The sequence below is a fragment of the Ammospiza caudacuta genome, chromosome 3 (genome assembly GCF_027887145.1).
Source record: "Ammospiza caudacuta isolate bAmmCau1 chromosome 3, bAmmCau1.pri, whole genome shotgun sequence".
NCBI lineage: Eukaryota > Metazoa > Chordata > Aves > Passeriformes > Passerellidae > Ammospiza > Ammospiza caudacuta.
This window is the reverse complement of record NC_080595.1, coordinates 43,725,867-43,742,620: the sequence shown is the minus strand read 5'-3', so window position 1 is coordinate 43,742,620 and position 16,754 is coordinate 43,725,867. Positions and strand designations below refer to the sequence as shown.

Below are 16,754 nucleotides of genomic sequence, written 5' to 3'. Positions count from 1 at the left end.
ATTTTCTGGCTGAAGAAAAATGGACTAATGTATTACACATACGGACACAAATCTAACATCACTGCAGGCATAACACTTGCTTTGAAACTGCTTCTGCATTGATGAGGAGCTAAAGAAGAGGAAGTGACCCCAACACAAAAGGAAATTGTAGCACAGTGCCAGTGACTTGTCTTTTTCCTTTGTCTTGCTGCTACAGGGCACAATGTTAAGGAATGTGCAAGCAGGTGATTATACCCTGTAGTAACAAAGATTGAAGTTTAAAAGTTAAACTGTATCTGACATGAAACACTGGTGAAATGCAATTTTTACCCTTTACATGATCCTATTGAGATATTGTTCTTCAACTGAGCTTTGGAAACGGCACGGTTTAGCCTGATTCAGGAGTTCAAAACTGTCACTGTGTACTCACACTCACCTGAGCCAGAGTCTTTGAAATAGAGGGCACATTCAAGCAAGGAGTATAAGATCATCTTCTGGTTTTACACAGCAAAGGAGAGGAAAAAGCAGGAGAAGAAATCTGTATTGTTGAAGAGTCAGAATAATGCCTCACCTACGGAGTCCTGCAGCAGGTGTGTAAGTTTGCTGTTGCGGTACGGGACGTGAGCTCGCTGCTCTGCTATCGCTCCCAGAACGTCGGCCAGGGCGGACAGGCTGCGGTTGATGAAGGAGGTCTCTCTCAGTGCTGCCCCTGTCACTCCAGACATACCTGGTACAGTGGACAAAAAGGCACTGGGAACACTAAGCAAATCTGCCTCAAAACTGTAAATGTGAAGGAGAGGTTAGAGAAGATTCAATGTCTACAGATGGTCCAAAGCATCTCATGGATAAGTTGATCTCTGCAGGTGTACAATGCATTTTTTGCTCTATATGTATTAAGAACAAGGAACCAAGAAAGCAGGAACACCTTTAGATCAGACAACACTGCTTTTGAAAAGACGAGTCCACAATGGCCCCAAAGAGAAGCCTGTTTTGTTCCACCATTTTTTATAATACTTAGCTGGCCCATCTGTATCCCTTTGGAAATAAGAGACAAGACACTGATGGCACAAGCTGCAGCAAGAAAACTGTACAGCAGTCACAAGTGTGAAGTGTTTGGGTTCACCAAAGCCTGTGGAGTGATGTTTTATGGCATGATTTGCTGTAAGGAAATGGATAAAGGAAGTGGTAGAAGGTGCCCTTCTACCACCCACCCAGCATGGTTGTACGTAGCTATGCTGCCCCTGAACAACACAATAAAGGTTTGGTCTATGCAACACATTGCACCAATTCAAAGAGGTGCTGCAAGCTCAACTTTTTGATCAGTCTGGATGAGGGTGCAGTTAAGAGTAATTAATTCCTGCTGTCCTTACCATTGCCATTTGGGGACAAGAAATTTGCTGTTAGCATTTAGCATCATATTATTCAAATTCAAGCTTTCTTGAGGATAGTGGATGAGGTACAGATACACCCTCAGTCACTTCTTACCCAGAGCACATGATCCACATCAGGCAGAGCTGATGACAGTGGGATCAGATGAGGCCAACAGCTTCCTCTACTGCCTACTCTCCTATCTCTAGACAGGTACAGAGAGTGGCTAGAGATCTTGTTTTCCCCTTAGGCCAGCATTTTCCAGCAAAGGGGAGCTCAAGAAGGAAATGTGGAAAAGTACAGTAGTAGCAAAAACCCCAGGAGTCTGGACAGGGAGAGCTGTAGAATTGTGACTGTGGGAGAGGATGAGGTTGGAGTGGTAGAGTCTCCAGTTGTCAGAGACACAGCAAAACAGTTTGGAAGACCCTGCCAAAGGGTGGATAACAATCCAAGACGGGATGAATCTCCAGGTAATTTTACTGGGGTCATTATATATAGCAGCCATCCTCAGGCTGCTTGTATATCAAGGAAAAGTGGACTCCTGGGATAACAGTTATCCCCCTAAAGAAGAAAACTGCAAATAGGGGAGGGGTTACATGTTTAAACTACTGATTATCTGCATTTGGTTAGATGAACTTTGATAAAGCATTTAGCTGAGTTCTCAAAGTGAAACACAGTTTGCTAAAAAGGGACTAATTGGATTGTAAAGGCTACAAATTACCCAGGCCAGCTGTAGAGCCAACAGGGCTGGGTGCTGACATGTGTGAGAAGCTTGGGGTACTGCTGCTCACTTAGACTTGCCCACATTTTAAAACAATTATGAGTTAACACTGCCCTGACTTTCAGCAATATGTCCACTAGCACATCTGATGGCAGAGGTCAGTCTGCCACTAACTAATTCATCTAACACTGATGTGAACACAGCTCTTCCGACTTCACTGGAGGATCTGGCCTGCTGAGCCCCAAACCGAGGAAATGTTTGTCCTGATCTAACTGAGAGAACAAACACACGCCCTGTTGCTCAATTACATGTTTTCAGCATTTAGAGCAAATGAAAAAATAATGGATTATATTAGGTTTCTCTGTAGAACAAAAGTTTAACAGTGAGCAACAGCAAGAATTCTTGGCAGTAAAGTAAAAGACTCTTTCATAATACTGGTTCACTTTTCAAAACATTATTTCTGGAATGATACATTTGGCTGCATGGTTTTTCTTGGTAAGAAAGCTTGTCCTTTAGGAAATAATCAAGTTTTTGAAATTATTGTGTGCATAGAGGAGGCAGGAGGAAAATGCTTTGAAGAAACAATGAAAACAATATTATCTTTTCAACACTAATTTTCTCCAAGACTTTTTCTACAATAAAGCGGAAAAATCCACACATGGTGATATCAATTATTACAGATATTTGTAATATTTAAATAATTTATGCCCTTTAAACATTTATGTACCAAAGACATGCTAATTTTCAGAATAGAAAAACAGGCCTAATCAAAGCAGTCTGAACAAACAGTGTATCTATGATAGGGGTAGCCGTCCTGGGCTTATTTCAAGCTTATACAGCCATACTTTGAGTTAAACTGTACCAGTGTAAAACTGGATCAATCAGCCCTCAAAACTTTGTTTATGCGTCTGTGGGTTCAAACCACCCCTGTGTGAGCAGCATGCATCCCTCCATAAAGGACTAAGGCATTTATTCTTATCTAGATCCAGGAGGATCCATGCCCATGAACAGACATGTTCACTTACCAACACACTCGCTCCCAGCCAGGTCCACCAGCTGCAGTCTTGTTTTGACTTGCTTCATTTTCTCAGTGGCTTCAAGCTGCACCGGTGAAGAGGCTCTGGAAGAAGAGGTGGATTTATTGTCTCTCATTTTTTGTGGAAAGGTGAAGGAAGCCTCTTTATTTAGTCTCTGACTGGTTTGTTCATCTTCCCATAACGTAGCTGGTTAATGGAAAAAACAAAAGAGAGCTTCTCACTGACACTGAAAATTAGGAGGGGGAAAAATGGGGTATCAATAGGGAGACGTGCAGTATCTGTTGCTTCAAGCTATTTTAACAGAAGCAAGGTACAAGCCAGAATCCATGGCACAGGCAGGCCGAATGACTTTTTCTATCTTTAAGTTTTACTCATCAAACTGATTGTACCAATAGGTAACAAGCTTCGGTGTAGATTGTGTTGTATCCAATATCCCCATTGTTCACACATCTGTGTGGAAAACAAGAAATGGGAGTCCAGTAAGGACTTTAAAGAGGCTTTTTAAAAAGTTTTAGACTTATTGCAACCAAAATGCAGTTTCGGATGCTTGGGAGCAGTAGGCTCTGAAAATAGATTCTATGTATTTGAAATTACAACTGCTGGTGCTGTGGCAAAAAAAAAAAAAAATCCTTATCCTGCCTCTTCTATTTTGTCCTTTGCTGCTGCTCCCCCTAGACTTCCTTCAGCCCTCATACCCCTCATACCCCACTGCAAGATCTCCACATGACGAGCTATTAGCCTCAATAGTGTTATTTCCACTTGTTCAGGTTGGTTACCTACTAGTATCATTCCTCAGCAGAAGCATCTGGCTTTCTCTGTTTGCTGGGAAGGAAGACAAATACTGTCTGGGAAAGCTGCTTTCACATTAGCTTAGCAGGAATATATGCAAAATGGAATTCCCAAAGTAGTTTGTTTGTTTTTTTCTCTTAGTGTTTTGGTTTTCATCTATCTCTTTCTTTCTCTCTCTGAAAGAACAAAAGAATAAAAGGCACATATATCTGCTACAGGTCATAGAGACAACAGACCTCCTTGGGTGCTTACAGAGTTCTAGCTGGAATAGTAGAAAATTTCCAACTGCAAAACTTGACTAAAGAGCAGACTGACTTGCCTTACAGAGCTCTGTACTTCTCCAAGTAGGCTGCTGCTACACCCTGAGCCAGATCTTCACAGTGTAGGCAGAGCAGGTGTGTTGGCTTACACAGAATAAATGGCTTCAGGCCATAGAGTGTCAAAGTGTTCCCACTCCTCTTCAGCTTTCAACAATGAAATTAAGAAATAGCTCTCCTCAAACAACAGATAATACTGATCAAAATGCTAAAATACCTTAATCAAACCTGAAAAAGTGCTGGCTTGTCAACCTTGGCTTTAGGTGCAGAACTCATCAAAGACTTTACAAGTTTTTCTTTAGTGACTAAGGTATCTGACATTGAGATATTTGACAATGGCATCTGGCTTTTAAATCAGGATCCTTTACTTTTAAACAAGTCACACTGCTGCAGTGAGGTCCCAGGTGCAGTGCTGCTCTCTCTGCTTCCTTACAGTGCACATCTTCACCCACGTGCTGTGAGTCAAAAGCCAGAGTCTGCATTCAACCACAATTAGCCATTTCTGCAGAGCTTTGCTGCCAGGCAACATGGCACAGTGGGGTGGCTGCAATTAGAAGTGGCAAAGGGAATTCTGGAGCAGACAAGATGGCTGCTGTGCTAATGGTGCAAGCACTGAGTTTCAAAAAGTACCGTCAGTCGAATTGACAAGAATCTGGAGCTGACTAGAGTTAACATCGGGAATGCTGGAGCTGCAGCTTAGAAATTAACTGTGTCTTTTGGCAAGGCCCACGGGTAAGAGAGAGCACTGTCTGTTCTGCTTTTTTGTTGGTTTAATTTCTGATAGCAGTCTAAGGGAAAAAATGTTAAATATATCCCGCTTTCTAAAATCATATTGTTGTTGCAGAATATGAAGGAGATGGACCACAGTACTGAAAGCAGAGAGCCTAATTATAACATGAGCAAAAGAAAACAAAGTTACCTCAAGAGCCCCAAAAGAATGTTGTTCCTCAACCAATAAACTGGTAAGTCTTGGTGTGGTAGTGGAAAGCAGAAATATCAATGTTGCCATAGTAAATAAGACAAGTATTTTGTCTTTTCGTGCAGTGGCCTATTACTAACAGTTCAAAAGATTCTGAATTTAAAGGGCATTTTTGCAAGGCAGAGAGTTTCATTCTTTCTCAACCAAAAGCATATGATGATCCCTAAAATTTACAGTTAGCTTAACCACAAACTTTCTATGACATGTAATTATTCATTCTAAGTGATTTAACTACTTTATTTGAGTATGTACCTTATGAAGATATTTACTATCTTATACCTTATCTTATGACTTTCTGATGATACTTATTCATTAGTTACCTCATGCAATAAAACTTCAACAACTTTGGAAGTCAAGGCATGCAAAGAAAGGTGCTAGAAACATGAAAATGGTCTGTTATTTAAGAAGGAATGGTGAAGTTAGAAAAATGGAAAAGAACTGAAGGCGCGTATCAAACATTGGAAAAAGGAAGAAAAAGCAATATGAAAACCTCCCAGTCCACAAACTGTTTTTCTAAAAACAACTGGCTCCAGATGTATCTTAGTAACATCCTACTTACCAAAGTTATCTCCAAAGACAACTGTGGTTATGGTCAATGTCACTACCAGATGAGAGCGAGAGGAATGAGCATGGACCAGTGTTGGGTGTGTGACTCTCAGCTGTAGGCCTTTGTTGACTAGATGCAAAAATTCAGATGCATTTTCAACAGTCCTAAGAAGTAAAGAAACAGAAATGATACTTAACTGACTTGCAGGAAAAAATCACACAAGAAAGCTGACAACTTGAATGAGAACCTCAGCATTTCCATTTCCCTGCTCTTCTCCTTATACTGCTCTTAGTTTTGAGCTGCACAAACAGACTTTTTCAGGTGAGATAAAGATGACAATTCAAGGCAAAAGCTGTGATGCAGTCCTTAAAGTGCTGCAGAAGTGTCCTGCCAGCCTTGCAGGTCCAGAGGTACTATAGCTCAGCTCTTGAAGCAACAGACATTTCTATATCTCTGCACTTTGGAAGAAAAGACACAGGTTTAGACATTGCTGGAATCTCTGGTCTTACAGAAGTAGATTTCTCCAATTTATGCTGAGATAGCTCATTTTCTTAGTTACAGAATTAGGCAAAACCCCCCAAAATTTCTCTGGGCCTCTGGAAGTCATATTTCACACTTGGAATTAAATCCAGAATCCCTGGAAAAAAGTCCAGTTCCACTGTTCAACGAGCACAACGTCAGAATAAATAGATGTGAATTTCTATAGAGCATTTATCTCATACTATCTGTTTTCTTTTCCTGTTAAAAGAAATACTGCAAATATGAATCCAAGGGCAAAGACCTAGCACACACAGTGAAATAAACACAGACAGTGAAATAAACTGGTTAGGTAAAGAAAAAAACCCACTATGATTTTCCCTATGTTTGCAATGTTTAAAAGAAATTAGATAAGACTGCCTACCCTTTTCTTTCACTTGTTGCCTTCTTCAATAATCATTGAAGGTAGAACACCTAAACAGTTGTTTTTAGGTGGGGGTATAAATGATGACTGTGTATCATAGCCTGGTCACTGAATGCTCTGTAACAGCACAACTATTTATAACACTTATGACAGGCCACAGGCTTGGTTCCACAACGCTGCAGTCAGCAGCAGCTAGCATATGATAAAAGGCAAGGTCTTTATGAATTAGATTTGGCTGATTTCAGTAAAAGTCACACCAGGCACAAACTTATTTTATGCTAAGAGCCATACTTGAAGAGTTTAGAGATAGAAGAACAAAAGAAAACAAACTATACTCAACTAAAACGATTTCTTTAAAAAAACAAAGCAAGGGCATCTGAAGCCCAGAAAAGCATTTGGCCACACCATATCTATAGGCACTTAGGAGAAGCAGCCAGCTAAGTGCAGTTCCCTGTGTATCCAGGCCTGCACAAGGTAAACAATCTCTATAGACTTCCCCTATCAATCCTGAGCCACACATGCCAGCCTCCACAGTGACCCTCTACCTCTGGGCAGCCACCGGGGATGCCTCCTGATTGTTTGACGTGGTACCAGCAGAGAACCAGCGGCTCCAGCTCCTGCAGTCAGAGCCTTACTCTGGAGTGACCTGACTATTGCCTCACGTCCAAGGAGGCACACATCCTGCCTTCCCAAGCCTTGAACTGCATCTTCCAGGGGCTGGTCAGCCAGGACTGGAAGGCCCAGGGGGGAAGCAGCCTTGGCTAGGATGCAGCACCAGGCTGTTGGATTCTGCAAGCTGCTGCTGTGAGCTGGCAAAGGGTCAGTGCTCCAAGCTGCTGCCCCATCCCTGCATTTGCCAGCAAGACAGGGCTCAGGGTGTGCTGTCACTGCTGGTCACCTATGGCTGGGAAGCTGCAGCTGGCTTTGAAGACAAGCAACACCCCCAGCCCAGTGTGGTGAGCTTGGCACAGTAGCTCCCCCACAGGACTGACAGAAATAATATTTTAGTGTAATCTCTACGACTTCATCGAGCCTTATGTGCCGCACGTTCCAGGACCAGATTCTACAAAGAGAAGCCCTGTTGTGGTTACGTTAAAAATTTGATGCTGAAAGTTCTCCAAAGTCAACCAAGCTATAAAAGAAGAAAGAGACTGAGGCTTTCGTGATTCAGTAAGATGAACATGTTAGCAGGAAAGAGACTACTGTAACTTTAGTGGATATATGGAGAGGCCAATGAGACCCAGCAGGCCAATATATTCTAGATGAAATATTATCATAAATGAGGATGTGTTTTTATTCAAAGCACCAGCTGTTTACTTTAGATTTCAGGCAGCTGGGTGGCCTCATTCAATGATTCCTTTACTTTGTTTGGGTTTGTTTTTTCTTATTAACCTTTCTATGTAATTATTAATATAACCTGTTTATGAATTGGACTTTTTTCACTGCTTGCATTGTAATTGAGATACAGGTCCATATTTTTATTTATGTTTGCATTAGAATTTAGCATTAACTGATTGAGATAAGTGGCTTTTAAGAGTTTTAGTTCAAGGCGCCAGGTTCCTTTGCCATAAATTAAAATTTACAGAAATAAACAGGGCAGCCATTTTATTAACTAGAGGGACAAATGAAACCTTACTGCAGCTTCTTTTTTTTTTTTCTCTATGGCACAAGTCCCACTGCTTCTCACCTCTCCCTTTCCCAAAACCTATGAAAAGAGATGGGTCCACTAACTATGCAAAGTTCCCTTGGGAAGTGGAACAGGCATTTTTCAGGAATAAAGTTATGCTAGGCCAGCACCTTAGTTACTGAAATACCTTAATTAAAAACTACTTGGAGGTTTTGATGAAACAGGGAAAGTTCAACTCCCAGCATGCCCACACTACATGCACCCATCTTCACTTTCTACGTCATATGGCTCCTTTCCTGTCTAGTCAAAGGAAAAAGATTAGCTCCTCCAAGAAAGATTCAGCACACACAGGTTGAGTTCTGCTCGCAGCATCTTCTGGAGTTTTTCATTCCTGTGACAGCAGAGCCTTAACTAGATACTAAAAATTGGAGTAGAGTCACAGTTGGGAAATACAAGAATAGAGACATAGAGAAACCCACTAGTCAGCATAATACAGACAGAAAGGGCAAAAGGATTCATCACTTTAAGCTCCAGTCACTTTTCATTCATTCCATGTTCTTATGGAGCATGCAGAGTGCAATCAAGCTTGCAGAATTTCTATGGAAATTGTATTTAATCTCAAGACCAAGAGCAGGCAAACCCCAGATACAAATGTTAATCCTTCCGAGAATATTGCAGTGCTTATTATTTCACAGAAAGAAAGGAGAGTCCTATTGCTCCTACAGTGAAGAAAACTACTTGACAATTTCTCTGGGCTCCTACTTTTCTATGAGCAATTAAATTGGTAGAAAGTACAAATCAATAAATGTGTATCACTAGGTAGAATAAAAGTATGTTTGCACAATCCTCCAGCACATTCTTGTATTTTTATCAAGGCTTGCTGGGAATAGCATTAAATCCACATAAACAAACTACTGGTCTGCTTATGTGACTAAATCCCACAGGACAAAATAATCTCCACTGATAGCGCATTTTATTTAATTGGCATGGGATGCGTTTCATATCTGACTGCTAATTCCCCTTGGAAAAGTAGAGATTAGACTATGATAAGAATTATTATAGAGAGGCAAAGAAAAACATCACATTTCCTCAGAAACATAGAAAACACTAATGCTGTTTTAAACATTTCAATAGAGCAAGATGTTTCTTTTCACAAGCATTATTTACTCAAGGAGCAGGACACTTCTTTATGTGACATGTCCATAATGCACATGCTCCTTTTGTAATCTGTTCTCATGCTGGGTGCTCACAGAAAGATGTCCAGTTTAATTCCACTGGGTACCATCACCTCTCTAGTGCCACTAGTACTGCTTATTCTAATTTTTTTTTTTTTTGTAGCTAATATTGATATTCCTAGCATAAGGCCCAAAGAAAGGCCACAAAAATGGTCAAAGGCCCAGAAAGGAAGCCACAAAAGCAGAAGCTGTGGTGACTTGGTCTGTTCAGCCTGGAGAAGAAGAGACTGAGGTGAGACCTTATTGTAGTTACAACTTCCTTGTTGAGGGGAAGCAGAGGGGCAGGAATCAGCCTCTTCTCTCTGGTGACCTGAGGGAACAACCAGAAGTTGTGGCAGGGGAGGTTTACATTGGATATTAGGAACAGGTTCTTCACCCAGAGGGTGGCTAGGTACTAGAATGAGATTCTTGGGGCTGTCCTGTGCAGGGCCAGGAGTTGGACTCAATGATCTTGTAGGCCCCTTCTCACTCAGGACACTCTATGGTAAATGACACAGCCATTACTAAAATGAAGCATCTGAAACAGATTCCCTCTTGTTAATGGATGAAATTTTATGAACATTTTATTTTTAACATCTAATTACCCAAGGTAAGTTTTTTATATATAACAAGAAAGCACTGTACATTTGCTTTGTATGTCACACTTACCTAATGCCAAGAATCATTCCCATGAGTACTAGAACAAATCTTCATAATGCTTAGTAAGTAAAAGAAGGCATTAAAGTAAGTATAGCTGTAGCCTTAAATACCCTAGCTCTCCCCTACACTGTCAAGTTGTGTAAATAAGGATCAAACCTGGCATACACCAATGCTGGGGAGGGACATCTTACAAGTGAATGGTGAGAAGCTTTGCTGCTTAGCTTTGAGTTTGAAGAACCGTGATTTTCAAGACCTACCAGTTCAAATGCCAACATAACAATTCCAGCTTTAAAATCTTCAGTTATGAAAACAGAACATTAAGTAATATTAAGATGGAAATTTGCATTAAAAGATCACTTAAAATCTTATTCTAATTTTTTGTAACTCCAACCTAATTTGTAACTCCAACTTTCCAGCATAAAGGGAAAGCTAACATCGTACAGCTGCTTAACTATTTGCAACTGGTATGTAAAATTCTATGATAATCTGTAAATTTTATAATTCAATGAGGCTGAATGGAAAGTGCTTTGTGCCAAGATTATCCCTTCTTTTTTGACAGCGGACAAGATGCCATAGATCCAGCAACAACAACATATGCTGCAATCTTCAGGCATTCTGAATGGAAGGCACTCAGCACAGGAGTATAACTCAAAGTAACTGTACATTTATTTCTGGAAGTATTTTGACATTTGCAGCCAACTGCAGTCTAACAGGCTGGGCTAACAGAAACAGCACTGTTCTTTTGCATATGGTAAGGACTCATTGTTTAGAAACAATCTGGTGCCTATAATGCAGTTTTGTGACAACTCTACACAGCGTTAACACCAGATAGTGTTTGGATGGCAGGAGCAAGCTCTGTACTCACTCGTGCGTCAGCGATGGCACATCACTCTTCCCTTCTCTGGTTGTGACAACATCACGCTTGACACCAAACACTTTTCCACAACTGTCTTTGGCCAGAAGATCAAAAATTTCATTATTATACACTTCTACAACAGAAACCTCAACCCAGTAACTTCCTGGTGGCTTTTCTGAAATAAGCCTGGCAAATAAAAAAAGAGAAAAAAATTTGAAGAAAAAAGCCCAGAAATGTTGAAGTCAAACCCCAAATGAACAATCTGTAAATAGAGATCTATTCTTTAATTGTAATATGATTACAATCTGATAAAAGCATTTACTAAGTATCTGCAGCCTTGGAATTGCCTCATCCATATTCTAATGTTAACTTGAAGAATCAGAATATACAGTTTATTTATACTTGAGGAAGTAAATAGAATTTAATTTTCCAAACAGCTGTGCCAGCTTGTTTTTTCCACTAGCCTCCCATCTCACGATTTTTTTTAATATCATTTCTCTGCTGGCAGTTACTGCACTCAGAGCTCAGAGTATAAAATCTGGCAGAGTGCAAGCAATGAACAGAGATGGGAAACTATATCTGGAAGAAGTTATCTGTTCACAGCCTGAGAATATCCATAAATTAAGGGCTTCTCTATTCAGGACAGTATTTACATTTAGACAGTTATTCTCATACAAAATTGGTTCTTTGATTTAGCTTATACCCTTCTCCAAAACAAACAGGCTTAGCTGGAAAAACTTCTAATGGCTCTTCTACTATAACATAGCAGCATATCAGTTCAATCCTGTTTTAGGTTCAACTGAAAAAATCCAAGAACCCTTAAAACAAGAACAGATTGTAGTTAAAAATTCTACTATCCTTCTTCCTTGGGACTGGGTTCTAATCTGAATCCTCTTCATCTATTCCAGTTGTCAATTTTCACAGGACTTTTTGGAACTTCATTATCTTTTGGACTAACACAACTATGGTTGAAACTTTTCCAGAAGTTTAATTAGAGTCTGAAAGCCAGATAGATAACACACAGTAAAACTGCATAATCTAATTGTCTTAGAAAATTGGATTAAGCAGGAGAGAGACTAGAAATCTATATGAAACCTCAAGTATCAAATGGTGGTCAGAGAAGCTATAAATATTAACAATTTTGAAGCTGAAATCTGTTATGATAAATACACTACAAACATTATTTCATCCTTTCCATACAGTTTAAAGTGACTGCCACTGATGGCAAGTGTTTACTTAGTTTTTACCTGAACACTTCTTGGGTAGCTCGGGGAATAATTCCAAGTTCTGATTCCTCTTCTATGGCGAATGCTAAGTTCCCCTCTAACTGTGGTCCCAACATTGTGTATGTCTTCCCACTTCCAGTTTGCCCATAAGCCATGATACACACATTGTACCTGAAAAATAGAAGTGCTGTAATTTATTTTATCATTACCAAATGTCTCTGTTAGGCAGCAAGTCAAACTCCAAACAATATGGGAACACAAACAAGAAAATAAAAGCGCTGCCCCCGATTTCTTTCTGCAGATCTCAAAGTCTGACAGTAATTACTGTTCATAACATCACCTAAACAGATTTTATTTTGTAAGCAGAGTTGAAGGGATGCTTTTAAGTAGAAGTTTAAAGGATCCTTAGCTTGGAATGATTGGTGCTGTTAGACCTCCTTGCCTGCCCAACTTGCAGCTTTTGCACTACTGAGCTGCTTTTTAATCAGCTCCTGAACCACTGCAGTTTACAGTACAGCATTTCAAAGTACACCATTTCTGGGCTTGATTTGTGCAACAGTGCTGTGCTGCACACCACTGCACTTGTATCCTAACAGCTGGGAACTCTCCATCTCTCTTAGCCTTCTTCAGGCAGGCTCATCAGTCATAGCCCTCAGAGAAGACAGCCCTAAGAACAGGAGGCACAAATTTTAAACCAAGAGCACCAGTTGAGAATGAGTATGCACACAATGACTACTCTGGAACAAAGATGGCAGGAACTGCTCTGATAAGGACAAGTAGAAAATGAAAATGTACAATATCAGTACAGAGGAAAAAGGACCTATAAAACATCAGCTTCTGAAGCAGACAAGTAAATATGTCTAATGAACAGAACTCTGAAAATGCCTCTTGGCTGCACTGAAAATAATAGAAAAAGAATTGTTCACAGCTGTGAGCACCATTGTGGATGTCTGTGCCACAGGGATCTGAACTGAAATGTATGAAACCTATCCAGAAAGTGTGTTACTAACACAATCAGATCAAAGTCAACATCTTAAACAAAATAAGTGGGTGGATACAGATGCATCCAGCCACAGTACTGCTTTGTAAGGAGGACCAACACTGTGCTGTGCAGCTGAAGTTTTGCCCCTTCTTGGCTGTGCCTGCTCTGCTGCTCCTGCCAGCAACTGGAAAATGTGCATTTATGCTGACAGGACTGCTCTCTCCCTGGACTATCCTGTTTGTTCAGAGATACGACATTAGCACAACCTTCACACACAACAAGTGCTTCGCAGTTTGCAGAAACTTCTGCTCTACTAGAGTTGCAAGAATAGGCTTGCTCCTTTTCTGCCAGAGAATAGAATTTCACTGCCTAAGCTGCCTCCTCTGTGGCAGACCTGAAACAGCTGGTTTTGATTATCTGATGCTTTTCCTCATATCAAAAATGTAGTTTCAAGCACATGCCAGCATATTTCAATGAACACCCCTCATCTAATTGTTTTAAATGTATGGTTTCAAATCATGAAATACTTACATGCATATTAAACATGCCTAGAAGCAATTATTTCAGGATGATTACTTTGAAAACTTTCACTTGTTGGAAAGAAATGTGGGCTGATAAGCCACATGAAAAATACCTGGGTACCCTTCCTGAAGTCATAGTTGCAGTCAGTGAATCTATAGTAAGGTCCCTCCAGATTTTAGCATGCATTGCAGAGTATAAAATAAGAGTCTAGTCATAGATTTGATGAAGTAAAGGAGATGATATAACTGTAATTGAAAACAAAGAGCACTACAGTAAAATTAAATGTGATAGCAATTAGGGCTGTAAATCTGAAATGAGGGATTTCTTGAAATATTCACTGCTGACATAACTCAGCAGAAAAGCTCACACTAATTTGATAGTTTTTAGCTAGACTAACCATGAGTAATTTTCACAGTTCCATCCCTCATACACACTGCCCAGCCAGCCGGTAACTTATTGAGACTTCTAGCCCTATTTCAAAATTAAACAGATCTTTGGAACCAAAAAAGGAGCCAGATATTTTTCCTTAGGAAAAACAGAATTAGTCTTCTTAGAAGTCTCTCCTAAAGGACTTTCCCATAGTCCAGCTGTTTAAATTTTCCTTAATTGCTGCTAGTTATAAGACACTAAGCCTCATGGACAAACTAGTTCTGACAAGAGACAGATGATATGATTCGAAGTTAAGTGGGCAGAGGATTGGAACATTGAAGACAGGGGTGCAAGTCATGTATCAATCAGTGGTAACTTGTCTGCCAAAGCCAAAACAGTGTTTCAGTCAGCCTAAATGAGCCAAAACGGGCCAAAGCAGTATCATATCTAAGCAGCTACAGGAGATAATGAATTGTTGGGGGATTCAAAAATAGGACAAGCAGCAGATCACCTTATATTTATCTATATAGTAGTTATTTATTATAGTTTACTTCACTGGAGTTCTAGCTCCAGCATAAAGCTTTCAAATAGAAAAGTCTGAAGAATTTTTCACCTATAATTCACCTATGTGCCCTGACATTTTTCCTTCTCCACTTTATTATTACATATAACTGTTATAGTTTTCTTTAGAAAAGTTCTTATTGTCAAGCTAAAATATCAATAGTTTTGTAGCACTTCTCTCCTGAAAGAGTGTGAGTGTTCACTCCAGCAAAGTTACTCCTAGGAGAGAACACTGTTAAAGGAAAGTAAAGGAGAAGAAATTCATTCTTTAAAATAAACAAACTAGTTGGATTCTTCAATGCTTTAAAGAAAAGAAAAGTTATCTTACTCTCCTATTGACCCTGTATGGCTAATGGTAAACTTTAAAGCCTGCTATACTTTGTCTGGTTTACATATGGAACAATCTTTTCTTCCAGTATATTTGTATTTAAAAATGAAACAATCCATTAAGAAAGAAAAACAGAAAAAAATAAGGAAAAGGAGAGAACACTCCCTTCTACTTGAGCTAAAAGTTGTTACAGACCACTTTGGAGCCCAGAATAAAACAATCAGGAGCAGCAAAGAGGTTGAAGGTTCAGACTAAGTATGTCTGTTTCCCATTTACAGTGGGAAGGCTGCTGTGCTCCTGTGCACTGACTCGCCTTTCCTGAGAATCTGCTTCTGTTTAAACAGCACTTCTGGAAGAACAAGACAGGTCTATTGTTTTCAATAACAGAACATTTCCTAACTGAATACAAAATCTTAGCTTTTAGGACAGGATTCTCCCCATGTAAAAATTAGTAAGTGGGAAGTACAGCAGATCAAAGTACAGATCAGATGTGTCTGAAGACACTTGAAGGACCTGTTGAACCAAGACAAAATTATGATCATTGCAAAAGGAAAAGTAGAGAGAGAAAGCAGTTGTTTTAAGACTTCTTTAACTCCTACAACATAGTGGTGCCTAGGTTGGTCAGCTAAAGAAACTGTGGTTACTCATCACTGGTAAACAAGAATAATGCAACCTATGACTTCCCTCAGCCAGGGAGCCCTTGGGGGCTTCTCTGTGGCATATGGAATTCCCAATATTTACAGTATCTTTAGATATCTCTTCTAGGATGCTTTTAACAAAAGGAACCTTGGAAACTTCAGTGTGCAGGCTGCTGGGAACAAGGATTCCCACTGTTCAGCTATGCCACTGTGAATGGAAAGGGACTGTCTTCTCCTCTCCAGGGAGCCAAAAGTCCAAGACAGCCCTACCATATAATTAAGTGGTATTGGAACAGGGATGAAAAAGGAGCAGAAAGAAAGTTATGTATAAAACTCAGCTTAAGCCTCAAGGATTATAACAATATGCACATCAAAGCCTCTTTGCAAGAGTAGCTTAAGTTGGGTCAGTAGTTATGAAAAATCACACTTTATGAGCTTCAGTAGCTAGAAGTAATTCCATGTATTTATTAGTGCTTGTTACTGATCAGTTTTGTATTCAAACCAGAATTCTGTTTTACCCCAGTGCCTGAAAGAGCAGCAGAATGACTGAGAATGCTCAGTTCTGGTTAAACGAGGAATCAATTGCACCACCTCCTATGGCCTCTGCTGGACATAAAACCAGAACAGAGAGTGGCCCTGGCAGGCCTTTCACATTGCACACCATGTTCACAGTGAACACACTGTTGGAAAAGATGTATCATGCAATGCTCACAGCTGGAAAAGTTATAAAATATAACCTGAAGAACACAAAGGAAAAATACAACATCTTCCATTAGAAGCATTAGTTTGACAGAAGCAGATCAGAGGAAAAAACTGGGATTTTTTTTTTATTTTTACAAATTTGTCGGCTCTGCTAAATTTTCTAAGCCCTATTTTCACTGTTTATACAGAGAAACAGCATTTGCTTGGTGCTGAGTAGAAAGAAAACAGGAAAATGGAACTGAAAAGCCATAAAACTTGACTATGTCATGATTATTAAGTATTTTTTTTAATTGATAGATTTCAGTAGATTACAGTGCTTTAGTTTTCTTACTGCAACCTTTTAACTTACCCATCCAGGAGAGATGTTAGCAAAGGGGCCACATCTGCAAATACTGCATCTTGAGATTCCAAGTCATTGTAAACTCTGAGGA

The 16,754-nt window shown here is 39.8% G+C and overlaps 1 protein-coding gene and 1 long non-coding RNA gene across 2 annotated transcripts in view; one reads left to right on the top strand and one right to left on the bottom strand.

Annotated features, from left to right (window-relative positions):
* The window catches only part of KIF25 (kinesin family member 25), a 40,860-nt gene that overhangs the window by 1,004 nt on the left and 23,102 nt on the right, over nucleotides 1-16,754 (bottom strand). The window contains exons 9-14 of the mRNA XM_058802300.1: nucleotides 16,673-16,747; nucleotides 12,243-12,392; nucleotides 11,005-11,181; nucleotides 5,750-5,901; nucleotides 3,094-3,291; nucleotides 551-706 (exon numbers count right to left, since the gene is read on the bottom strand). Coding sequence (XP_058658283.1) covers nucleotides 551-706; nucleotides 3,094-3,291; nucleotides 5,750-5,901; nucleotides 11,005-11,181; nucleotides 12,243-12,392; nucleotides 16,673-16,747 — 908 coding nt within the window. The remainder of the gene's footprint in view (nucleotides 1-550; nucleotides 707-3,093; nucleotides 3,292-5,749; nucleotides 5,902-11,004; nucleotides 11,182-12,242; nucleotides 12,393-16,672; nucleotides 16,748-16,754) is intronic.
* Nucleotides 5,055-10,813, top strand: LOC131555964 (uncharacterized). Its single transcript, XR_009274562.1, has 3 exons — nucleotides 5,055-5,173; nucleotides 9,604-9,732; nucleotides 10,699-10,813. It is a non-coding gene; the product is annotated as an uncharacterized LOC131555964 (long non-coding RNA).